The sequence below is a fragment of the Grus americana genome, chromosome 5 (genome assembly GCF_028858705.1).
Source record: "Grus americana isolate bGruAme1 chromosome 5, bGruAme1.mat, whole genome shotgun sequence".
Classification (NCBI taxonomy): Eukaryota; Metazoa; Chordata; class Aves; order Gruiformes; family Gruidae; genus Grus; species Grus americana.
Genome location: NC_072856.1, coordinates 16,260,096 through 16,272,874, shown reverse-complemented (window position 1 = coordinate 16,272,874; position 12,779 = coordinate 16,260,096). Strand labels below are relative to the sequence as shown.

The 12,779-nt window shown below is 39.1% G+C and overlaps 1 protein-coding gene across 9 annotated transcripts in view; it reads left to right on the top strand.

The window, feature by feature from the left end:
* SERGEF (secretion regulating guanine nucleotide exchange factor) overlaps positions 1–12,779 on the top strand; it is a 167,821-nt gene that overhangs the window by 92,594 nt on the left and 62,448 nt on the right. For 7 of the 9 annotated variants that reach the window (XR_008577214.1, XR_008577215.1, XR_008577216.1 and 4 more), the window contains one exon: positions 6,690–6,726. The exons of the other annotated variants lie outside the window; for them this stretch is intronic. Coding sequence is in view for 2 of the 7 variants with exons in the window: in XM_054826098.1 (XP_054682073.1) it covers positions 6,690–6,726 (37 nt within the window). In the remaining 5 variants the exon portion in view is untranslated. The remainder of the gene's footprint in view (positions 1–6,689; positions 6,727–12,779) is intronic. 9 annotated transcript variants of the gene reach the window in all.

The following is a 12,779-nucleotide window of genomic DNA, read 5'->3' as shown; positions in this document are numbered from 1 at the left end:
GAGGCAAACAGTACATATCTAAGTTTTTGCAGTATGACCACACTTGCCTTGCAAGTAGACTTTGTGGCTGCACAGGGGTTGCTGTAATGTAAACCTTCTGTGGAAATGCCAACTGCTTTAACAATTAGCTTTTCTTTCCTCCTCTTATTTTCAGCCCCTGTGCCTGATCTTTTTAATGATAGCTTTAAATGGTTTTGGTGCTTCCTACCTGATATTAAAAGACTGGTGGTTTTTTGGTATGTGTTTTTGGGTTTTTTTTGTGTATGGGGTTTTTTTTTTGTTTATGTGGGGTTTGCTGCTGTTGTTTTGGTTTTGGTGTTTTTTTGTTTTTTGGTTTTTTTTTTTTTGTTTTTTTTTTTTTTTGTTGGTCCCCCCCCCCCTTTGGTATTACAACTGTTTCCACCTCCTGCAAGCACTTGAGACCCAAGCTGCACCAACTGAATCAGAGAAGTGCAACTGCACTGTGTTAGCCACAAGAAGCCCTTCCTGGAAGCGTGGTGCTCAGTGAATCGGTGGATAGCATAGCAGTTTCTCCTGTATGGTTAGGATCATAGAGATGGAATGCATACAACGACTTAAATATATATGTCACTTATGGCATGGAGGGTGTAAAGGCGAGATCTTGGGGTTGGCCAACTGGCTTTGGTGACTGTAAGACAATTGGCAGGGCAGGCTATTGAATGATTGGAGAAAGGACTCTGAAATGGTGAGTGGAGAAGCAAAGGAAATGCTGCATGGGGAAAAAGCATTTTGTCTTGCACTACAAGGGAGGCAGACTTGGCATTAGTTTCAGGCAGGGAGGGCATAGATCACAACTGTGGAAGCTACCTGCCGATGTCTTAATGCTTCCTCTCTCCCTCCATGCTTGCAAAGGTCCACTTATATTGCACATTAGCTTTTGGTCATGTGTGCCTCAAGGAGGAATGTTTTCTTCCAGACCTTAGTACGCAGGCTTCAGTTTAAATTCTGTTGTGAATTTTCTTGCTGTAGTGCAAAGTAAAAACTACATACAAACTAAAACCAGAAAAATCCACCTTAAGTAGAAGAGTAGATTATTAGATGGATGAAAAATGGAAAATGTGAGCTATAAAACACTGGGCCTCTCACTTTGATACAGCAACAGCTAGGAACAAATTTAATGTGCTGTTCTTGGTGAGGTTGTACTGGTTTGCTACTAGCATGTGTTGCATTAAACTGCACTTAGTCTTGTGCTCGCCAAGGAATGTGACTAGGTTAGCAAGCTGCTTTCTTATCAATCAGGAGTCAAATGATCCAGAAGAGGAACACGGAGTTCCTAGTGAAGGATCATTGGAAGCAGGACAGCTTTGTTAATTAGATTCTTTTTATTTTATTTTTTCACATCACTGGAATTCTGCATACAAATGTAGTTGGGCAGAGTGTGTCAAGTACAAATCATTGTTACGATACATTAATCAAGGGCATGGAAGAAAAGCTCTGGGAGAGGAGATTCCCCTATCTTACGTAAGCTTTGATTTGCAGTCTCTCGGTCACCTCGTCTCCTTCCCTTAGGACTTCTGATCCCAGAAGGAATAAAATTTGCCGTCTTCTGGCCCTGGCAATTCCCTTACAGTGAAATTTGTCAAAAGACATGAGATGCCGTGGCTAAAGTCCTGGATAAAAGTACTTATGTGCGCACCCTTATAATGGTTTCCTTCCCTTGCTTTGCCCCCTTGTCTGTCTCAAAAAAGCTATGCTTTCCTGCAATTAAAAAGTTAGAAATCATAGTGACTAGAATCTGGATGCAACTTAAACACAATGTCTTCATTCATCCTTAGAAATCTATTTTGTATGTTATGCTCTTATCTCTGAGAAGTGATGGAAGCCTCTGTATCCTTGAATGTTTTGGGAAATAATTGCACTGTAGGGAATTAAAGTGCAGTCATAGGGCAGTGAACCAAAAATAAATGCTGTTGAGGTCCTTTTGTTCTAGCTAAGCACCCTCATGTTCATATGCTTGTGAATTTTCATTCCTGTGAGTCCTTGTGAGTCCAGAACTTTCATTCTTGACTCCCTTCTGAGTCCAGCTCCCTGTGCCCCCTCCTTGCAACCCCTTGCACTGTTCCTTCCCCTCTGCTGCAGCGCTGGGCTGACTTTGCCTGCAGTTCCCACTCAATCTTTTTCCTGATGGGTTGCACAACAGATTTTCTGTTGGAACACTGGGAGTACAGAAAGAAAAGAAAGAATAGCCTTGTGGTCAAGGTACTAGCCTGAAACTTGGATTTCTATACACTTTGTCAGGCTTGTTTTGTTACAGTGCTCGGAAGTCCCTTAGGGGATGGTTGACAAAAGGTTATTTTGTCTCTTAATTACCTTTTGAAATCAATGGGAGATTGTAGGTCTAAATATCCGTGTGAGTTATATCCTGTATATGTTTGTTTACTGTCTACAAAGGAGAGAACAATACTTCCTTACCTCATAGGACTGTGGCAGAGCAAAAGATACCCAGATATGAGGGAGGCGCTCTGTATTTGCCTTTACTTCTTCTCTGAACCTTCTTCCTTGATAACATCTCCTTGAGTAGATAACCTTCTCTTCCTTATATGCATCCATATATTTATGTATGCACACATTTTCTTATATATATACACACATATATATTTAGGCATATATATAAAATATATGAAATGTTATCATTTTTATACTTCATATAAAAGTATATTCATATATTAAAATATTTTAATCTTACATGAAATACTTTCTCTATTTTGTGTAACCCATTGCTTTTACATTCAATCAATTAATTTTTTCTAGGGCTGGGCTATAAACATATCTGCGGGCCGGTGTTTTGCCCAGAGTTAGTGGTCACTGTGCTAAGGTCTTTCCTCACCATCCATGCAGCTTCTGTCCCAACTATTTAAGATTAATAAAATGCTGGTCCCTTGGCTGCTCTTCACGACATGCGTTACATCTGGGTGGATGGATGGATCTGAACTGCAACCATTGCTAGGTCGAAAACAGCTTGCTAACACACAATTTAAGGGAAGAAACAAACAATTTATGTATGGTTGAAAGGGCACAGATAATAAGGTAAATAAATTCTGAATAAAATGGTCCCTAAGCATTCTCTTCCTGCCTCACAGGCATTTGTAAAGTGCTTTGAGATCATTTATATAGAGATCACAATATCCTTGCACAACTCTTCTCAAATTTTCTTCCAAACAGAGAAGAAACTTTAATATGGAATGTTTCTGTGTAGGGGATTGTGTTTCTTTAGGCTCACAGAATGCTTCACTCACTAGCAGTCACTCTGATTTGTCTTGAAGATTAGTGACTTTGTATATTTTTTCCAATTAAAACAGAATGTAAAAATATGGCCAATTAGAAAGCATTATTGTGTGTTTATAAGTACCCTTGAATGTACTTAGCCACTGGGAGCATGCAGATGTCTGTTGGAATTTAATTTCTCTGCAGCACATTGGGGGTGGGGACAGAAGAGAAGTAGCCAGAAAATTATGGTTGCTGCAGTAAATACCAGGCTTCTCCCAGTGACCTGCACTGACTTCAGAGCTTATTACATCTAATATAAGCATAAAACATCTGTTCAGCAATGTTGTTCTCTGGCTGGTCTCTATTCGTACCAGAAAATTATGCGTTCTTGGCTGATTGTTGCCTATTGTGGGGAGTCATGAAGAAAAGGAATTGTCACATTTTAAAGCTTTTTGTAGAAAAGATGTTACAAAATACCTGCAAGGCAGCACTGCTCATTAAGCAGTGGCAACCTTGCATCACCTCTGTGGTGTGGTCCCTTCTAAGCTCCAGTCATAGGCCGGCAGGAATCCTGTGGGAGGATGGTGTAGCCTGTTGCAAGCAGCATGGGTGGTGAATAAGGCTGTTGTTTCAGAAAGGTAACTTTAGAGTCCCCCAAGGGTGTGTGTTTGTAGGAACCCCTAACAAACAAAGTCAGCCTGTGGTGTCAGGTGGTGACACCTTACGATAAAGCAGAGGTTATGAAACTTGTGCTCTCAATCTAGCAAATTCATCTTTGGAGCACAAAGATGCTGGTATGTGGCGTGCGCTGTCCTTGTGTTGGGCCACTGAAGGTGAATCCAGGCACTGCCTTCAGCAGCTTGCGATTTTGCTTGATTTCAGGCATTGTTGGCAAAGCTGGCACTTCCACTGAGGTGGCTTTTACCCAACCAAAAGGGGTGCAGCAGCATTTGTCATTTGTGCTTTGCAGTAGCTTTCACCCCATCAGGCTACAGAGCTGCAGTGAGTGCGTATACACCGTGTTGGCCATGAATGGCTTCACGGGGACAGCTCTCCAGAACTGGTGAATCTGTATGATACAGCAATTCCTGGTCTGGTTGTACCAGTGTGGTTTGATTGACTCCCTTACAACCTGGTAAGCTGGCTAGCAGGTGGCTCTGAGCGGTGGGCAGAGTAACAGCTACATGAATAGAGTACAAAGCTCTTTGAGGTCACTAGCATTCCTTTATCTCGTTTGCAGGCTCTGTAGCTGCTGCTATTAGATATAGAAAGAAAATACTTCTTTGTCAGGGGATGTTTTACATTCTAAGCAACACCTTGTTTGGGTGGTTGGTTTTTTTTGTTTTTTTTAAATGTCGCATTTCTGAAGGGGATCCTGGCGGTTGGTATAAGCCACCAGCCTGAGCAGTTCTTTTGTACCAATGCTCTTAAATCTGTGCCTGTGTTAGCATATTTCCTAGGGAAGTAGCTGAGATGATAGGATTATTCACACCTCAGATAAGATTCATTTATTTTATTAGCAGCAGCTTTAGTATCTCCAATTTTCAGCACTTGGTGAAGATGCAGAATTTGCTTTTTTGCTAGAAAGCCTTCGCCTGTGTTTCCACGTGTGGATCTTGTTTCCATGGCATCAATTTTTAAGCTGAAGAAGCATTGGTGGGAGCATTAGCCACTGAATAGGCATTAGGAACCGGCCCTGCTCCCGTGTAGGGCTCTGACTTGTGGCAAGGGTAACGATATGGGATATGGCGATGATTTATGCATTTTACCAGTCAGGGCTTAAAGCTTTGCCTCTCTGCAGTATTGTGGAATAGAAGACTTGATGCAGTCCTGCCAGTGCTCTTGCCAAGGCGTTGCTTTTCCTGCTGCTTTCTCTTGATTTTTCTGAAGATGAGGCTGTGCTGGAGTGTGCTGTGACTTGAATTATTTTTCTTGCCCCATTTTCCCAAATGCTTTAATGTCTTGGCTAAGCACCTCTGTCCTAAAGACTCTCTTTTGTCTTCCTTGCCGTTTTTGTGTTAGGATGGCATTTACCAAATGTTTTCATGTCACAGTTGTGGTGTGGGTACACCTTGAGTAGTAGTGTTTGCAGTGTTTATTTGTAACACGGTTGCTCAAGCTAGTCTGTGTGTCAGTCTTGGGTATGTCTTTTCCAATAAATGCTCAAGCACAGCGAGCTGAGTACAAGGACTTTGTTGTTAACTTCTATGCTTTTGTTACACAGACTTTGAGGTGATTGTAGCAGTTTCTCTGGCTGTAAAAACTATACAGTTATTCACACACAAAACCATATAAAATTTTGATGCTATAGACTATTTTTTAATATAATTGAGCATATACCTGTTTTATATTTTATCATTGCAAATGTACTTCTAAGAAGTAGAAAAATGTATTTATTGATTTTTCTCCAGCTCAGTAGTACATGTAATGGGCAAGTAGGCACAAGACAATGAAGCAGATACAGGATTTTGAGGAGATTGCTTGTTTTAAATTAAAACTTGAGGGCACTCAGCAGAGTAACCTTGTGTACAATGATGTCTGTATTATGTCAGACAATTATGCCAGCAGTGACATTGCAAAAGAATTCAATGGGAGAGACAAGCCCTTGCAGTAGGGCAGCGGGCTGCTCTTGGTGCTTGTGTTGCCATCATTTGTGAAGAACTTATGAAAGCTTAGTGAGTGATACTATCTGATATATGCTAAAGCAACTTAAACATCTGACATGTTCACAGCAGCTGCAAAGAAGAAAGAAAAATACACTGACTATGAGTTTGCTTTGAAAAGAAATTCATAACTGATTTCTATCACTAATGAGCTTGGGAGAAAATGTTTGCATTGGTTTATTTCTTTTCAGCAGCTTTTAAAAATTAAACCAGCCTGCTTTTAATAGAAGAGTTGAGTTCTATGGTATTTTTTCTCCTTTCTAGATAAATGACCGTAGGGATCATATCATTTCAGGTTTATCACACTGAGCCTGTATACTTTGTACAGTTCTTCAGGCATCATCTGGAAAAACAGTATAGATAAGAGAAATGGAGATCTTCATTGCCCTTTTGATTCCCAGCTGTCTCTGTATGGCTCTGATCTTGCAAAGGCTTAATCTGCACTTGCTCTATGCCCATGAATAGTCTTGTTGGATCCAGTGGATATTGTCAAGGGTGTGATGTTTCTGCAGAATTGTGGCCAGTCTTGCTCCTAAGGATTGAAATGTCAGTGGTGACTGCATTTTGAAAGAAAATGCCTGTTTGTTAACAAAACACACACACACACCCCGCCACTAAGCCCCTAAGTGAGACTACAAATGAAATTTTGTTTAAAAGCGAGAGCACTTCAACCTTGATTTTGCATCCTACAAACTGTAGTTGTTTGTTTCAGGTTAATTTTTAATTTCCTGTCATAATTGTAGTTGTCTTCCTACTGGTAAGCGGGTTCTCTTTTATTCATTCATACTTCTTTTTCAGATTGCATGTGGCTCAGAGCATAATCTGGCAGTAGTTGGTAAGTAGCTTAATTTTATATCAAATCCTCTCACCTTTTTTTCATTTTTAAGTAGCACAAGATGAAAGAAAAACGTGCACATCAAACATACTGAGTGATCAAGGGCATTGTGTGCAGCTGAAAGTAGGAAAGTAACATATAGATATGGAGGAAAGAAGAGGAGAAACTGGTAGCATTAAGTGGTGATGATGATGAAGTGCCCTTGTTGGCCATCCCTTGTAAGGAGAGAGGACATGATGGGTGTAACACAAAAATACATTTGCAAAGTGCTACAGCTTGTTTTAGAATGGAGCCATTGCAAAAATTCAAGCTGCGGATTCAGAGTAGCATCTAAGCCTGAAGCTGGTCAAAAGTATCTTTGTTTAACATGGAAATTTTCAATTAAAAGAAAAAATCCTGGGTCTTTTGTTGTTTGATGCTTGGAAAATCTTCAAAATGTCAGTCAACGGTAGTCAGGTTCTTTAGTGCATCTTAGGATAATGCAGCTGTTGTAATGATGATGAAAGTACTAGGAAGCTAATGTCAGTGGAAAAATTGAATTTTGTGTACTAATTCCAGGAACAATCAGATTCTTGCTTTCATGTGATGAGTTGATAACTGAAGTTTGATATATGATTGCTATTATTTAAAATTACATGTTGAAGAACATCTTTAACTGTAGATTTTCAGGTGCCTTATAAAGGAGGTCAGCATAATTATCCCCATTAATAGACAGGGTGAGAGAGATGAAGAAAGGAATTCTATGCTAACCAGAGCTAGAAATGAAGCAGTCCAGCACTCCATCCACATAGACATTGTTGATTGCCATGACTGAGGCACTGAAATTTCACGTGAAGAATTTCCTTGATTTTCTTAAGTGTGGTATGACAGATATGGAGAAACCAGCAATTTGGTATCCAGTCTGCATTCCATGTCCTAATTTTTAAGGTATTTATTTTAGCTTGGTGTCTTATCAGTTTCATTGAGTGGCCACAGAGGTGGTGTCCTGTATACGTAGTATATTTCCATATATACTGCAGTATATTTTCTAATTATCCTTCTACAATTAAACCTTGTAGCGAACTTGGTAAGTTCTACTTAGTTTATGGCTGGCTTTAAAAGATTTCCCCTTTACCTTCTCCCTACTTGTTCAGTGTCACATGCCTGTATTAATTGTCAGGCTGGTGCTTGTGAATGTCAGCTGAAGAGCAATCTGAAGAATCACATTGTGTTTCTTGCTGAATTGATGAAGTAAAAGTGTACTGCTAGCAGATTTCTCCAGTGTGCATGAAAGCAAAGCATTGAGTTTGAACAACCTTCTCTTTCCTTGTGTCCTTTTAAGCTTTCTGCCTTCTAGGCAGAAATCTCTGGAAAAAAATGGGTAGGGGAAAGAAATTCTACAATAAACTAAGAACTTTGCATATGTAAAGAACATCATATGCCTGTCTAAGCTGTGTGCTACACTCATTGAACTCAATGGGAAAATTATCAATGCTGGAAGCTAGTTGATTTTATTTTAAGGACAACAGAGATGAGATGTTACTATTTATTTTTAATTTTTTTAACTATAGAACTATGATACACTTTATTCCTGAAATGAATTTTTACATGTGTTTTTAAAAGGCTGACTTTCTAGAACATTTTGTGGTAGGATTTCTCTGATCATCTGTCACTCTTAATTCAAAGCTGTCAACTGTTATATTCCTTAAAGATATCACACAGATTTCTGTAAATATGTCTACTTGATTGTACGATTTTCTAATAACTTATCATTCAAGCAGAGTTTATTTAGAACAACTATATCATCAGCTTCTTAATTAGTAAATGCTTGAATGGTTGACTTCTAGACTGAAATAACTCAAGTTCCATATGAAAGGTAAACTTAAAAGCAAGCCTTTAACAGTATAATATTCAAGTCACTATTTCTGGTTGTGTATACAAATGTGTTTGTGCTTTTTTTGTTGCATCATCTTTTAAATAGAAACGTTTTTGAGACAGAGAGGCTAGATTTGATTCATTTCACAAATGCTGAAGTCGTGTTCCAGTCATCTTGCTGATGATACAAACTGATTTGTAGGGCTAGCAAGCAGTTTTTTCCTGTTACTTTATATAGTCTGCATCCATTTATACAGTTCAGTTATTTGAATTCTCTTTTCCTGCTTGCTTCTACTGAAGTCAGTGCAAAATTTGTCTTTTCTCTTTGCCATGATGGCACTGACTCCTTTTTTGGGGGTAAATTGGAAGAAATTCAGTTTTCTTTTGATCATGAGGTAAATGTTTGATATAAAGGAAAAGCAGGTGTGGGATGTCTCTAAATATACATACATTTCGAAACTTAATGAGTTAAAGGTAATAATTAGTACATGAAAAAGTGTAAACATCTTCACTTCTAGCTCTGGGTGAAAACACATTTTTGTTTTGGTTTGGGATCCTGTGATACTAATTCTAAAACTTGCAAGTATTGTAATATTTTTCATGTTTGTATGACCTTTCACTTGAAAACAAAAATCCCTGCCTAGTAAGAAAAAGCCTTGCACTTTTCGCCTCAATCAAGGATTAATCATTGTGGGAGCCAGTCTATTTTTGATTGAAAATAATGAATAGTTATTTAATAGATGTTCTGTAACATCTCACATCGGAAAAATATCTTCCAGCACTGGAAACTCTGTATATACTTACTGAGCACAACAAAGGCTGGCTTTTCAACCTGAGTATGATAGCTGCACTGTGTGGCACTGAATTTCATGATATTAAGACAGAATCTTTGAAAGATTGAAATACATAATGGAACTAAATCACTGTGACAAAGTTGAGCTTTTCCAGGTTTGGGAGTCTATAGTGTTTTCAACACTGAAAAAGTAAGGAGGTTTAATTCTTACCCTAAAAAACATGTGATTAAAATGGTATTTATGGAGAAGGCTTTTATCAGGTTCCTACCCGCTCCTCACTAAGACTTTGATCCTCCTTTCTTAAAAAAAAAAAAAAAAAAAAAAAAAAAAAGAATAGTTATCCTTTAAGAGAACACTTTGCATGCTACATGCAGCTCATGCAATGCTACAACTTAAATAATCAAGCAATACTAACTATGCAGAAGTAGAGTTGCTATAAAATGTATGCATGTCTTGACTGTGCTGCAACCACAGGGCACAGAACAGAATGCCTTGAAAAGCCTCCAAATGCAAATATCTTATGTTGATAAAAATTAAACCCGGAAATTCTATTTAAGCCTCCTTGAAGTAGTAAAAAAAATAAATAAAAAAAAATCATTACAAGGATGACACTTCTATAGTCTGGCTCCCCAAAACCTTGGAAAAGCATAATATCCCTTTTTGGTCTTGCTTTTAGTCATTTTCTCAACCTGTATAAACCACTAAAAGTCTTCTAAAAGAAAGATACTGGAGGATGTGTAGGGGAGAAGTGCTTGTTTTAAAAACAGTTTTAAAAGCTGCTTAGCTTCAGTTGAAGTCCATCTTTAAAGCAGCCTTCAAAGGGGAATTTGAGTCCCCTTGACTGTACGTTTACAAGCAGTTATTTCTTACCTGGTCGGTGTATGCCTACAGTAGTGCAGTGGCTGATACCAAATCGAACTGGTGATTTTTTCTGCTAATGTAACAGGTAACTTGAACACTTCAAATATTTGTGTGTGTCTGGAAGAGAAAGACAAGTAAACATTTTCTGGTATGGTGTTTTGAAGGGGAAAAGTGTTTGGACATGTGGCTACTTCAAATACCGCAAATGGCTTTTCCTTGCACTTTCACAGTGAATTCTGACTTCTGCTCAGGGCTGTTATTTTCTTGCATGGAGGATTTAAAACTTCCATCAGTGAGAGAGTCCACAAATCCCAGGTTTGATAGCCCTGTGTAGTGACCCACACCGCAGGGGCGCTGCCAGTGCAGCTGGTGGTGATGCAGCAGTCTTCACAAGAAGAAACTGGGCTTTGTGATTGCTTGTCTCTGGCTCCTTCGGACTTTTTTCAGGTTAGCTACTTAGCACTTAGCTACTTAGCTTTTTCCCCGTGAGTAATGGTAGTGGAGAGGGCACCATGTAATCAGTGTTACAACAACAAAAAAATCCTTCCAGAAAAGGGTTAGTTTTGTTTCCTGTTGCGTTTTTTTGTTTGCTGTATTTTAAAATGTGTGATCTGTTTCAAGATTCTGTCTTTTCTGTGGCTCATGTGCAACCACTGCTGTAAATGTCATGACATGGGCATTTGCATCCCTCTGAAGCTGCAATTCATCCAGTTGGAGAGTAAACAGTAATACTAAATTTAATGGAAGAATAGCCTTTGTAGAGGAAATTAGGATAAAACATACCTCCACTCAAATGGCAGGTTGTGCTTCAAATGCTCTGAACTAAAGTGTGCAGTAGCATGAGGGGGGCAGTAAAAGAATTCTTAATCCATGATCTGTTAAAATTTGTTCTTTGTCGTCTTATACTGGAAGAACATAGCAATTAGGAGCTGGAAAGCAAATGTGATCAAGGTGACCCCAAACTCAAGGAGCTGGTGATACACATCCTAAAATGGTGGTGGTATTAAGGGCATCCCAAACATTGTGGGTCCGCATTCTGTAGTAAGGAAGTTGAAGGGTTCTTATGTGGGAGCCACTACCTCTTAATTAACAAGATCATGTTCTTTTAGTGAAGTTCCATGATTCCAACTAAATTATTGTATAAAGCATCAGCTGAGGAAGTACTGTAACAGATTCTGAAAGGCATATTTTTATGGCAGAGTGAGCACCAATGGGGAGAGGAGACTGTGCAGGTTGATGGACGGATCTCTGCGTTATGCTGACAGTATTATTTAGATGTTCGCAGCAGCCCTATGAAGCGGCAGATGTAGTCATGTGTCTGACATTTGTTCCCGGGGGACTCAGCAGTCTGTCATGAAGAGAAAAATCATAAATTCTCTCTCTTGCTTTTCTTATTACTGTAGTATTTGGAGGAATCTTCAGCATACGCAGTGGAGGGCACTGGTGTTCAGCAGGGAGCCTCAGTCTGCTCATCTGTTGCTTTATTTATTATGCATGAAAAATCCCAGTGCAGCCAGGGTCTCTCCTGTAGAGGTTTCCTGGCAGACCAGCATGGAGTCATGTTGCAGCACGCTGTCTCTTTGCATTGCAGCACTAATCACATTCTCCGCTTATTAAAGGGCACCTGGCAGGACTTCGAGTAACCAGCGCTGTTGTCATTTTCAGTGGGGTTATATGTCGGCCTTCTAAATTTGTTCATTTAGCTTTTAATGTGGCTTTGACTGTTAAAATAGCTCTTCAAAATATAAACTGCTTTGATTATATTTGTACAAAAGCAGCCTTGCTCGTATTGTTAACTGAGCACCTGTCCGAGTGCTTTCTACCTAGCTAGCTAAAGATCTGACGTCACAGTTTTCCTGTCATGTTTAGGTATGGTGAGCCCTAACAGTGCTGTTCAAATGATTTTTCAATTTGTGTTACTTTTCCATAGACTATCTCATGCTCCAGGCAAACTAATTGTTCCTCTGGTAAGATAGAAGCTGAAAATGAATTTCAAGTGTCTGATTTTTTTGTTATTTTCAGCAAGTTACACTCACAAAATCTGATCCTCAGATCTCTTTGAGCTTCTTTTTCAAGGGCTAATGGAAAGCCAAGCTGCCAATTTTTTCATGAATTTGTGGGTGTAAGGTGATGAGGAGAGAAACGAGGAAATGCTAATTTGAGCATTTGGAAAAGACTTCTGATGAGGCTAAAAAAGTTGGTTTTTTTTTTTTTTTAATCAACCAACTTGTCCAAAGTCAGTGGCCACTGATTATAGGAAAGGGAGGATATTTTTGTTGTGAAAACCTAATTATATCTACAAGAGAAAATGGGATCACATTGACTCACTAGAAAGAAACTCCAGAGTTCAGGGTAAGATCTGGCTTTACTGCATCTTTTGTGACTGAAATGAAGTCTAGGTTTTACAGCTGCCTTCTCGTCCAGGCTTTGTGCTGCACATTTCGGATGATTTGACTCTGCAGTATGCTTCATTCATCATCATCTTTTCTCTGTGTGGCTTGTCAATTTAGATTGTGAAATCTTTGGAATAAAAACTGCCTCTTA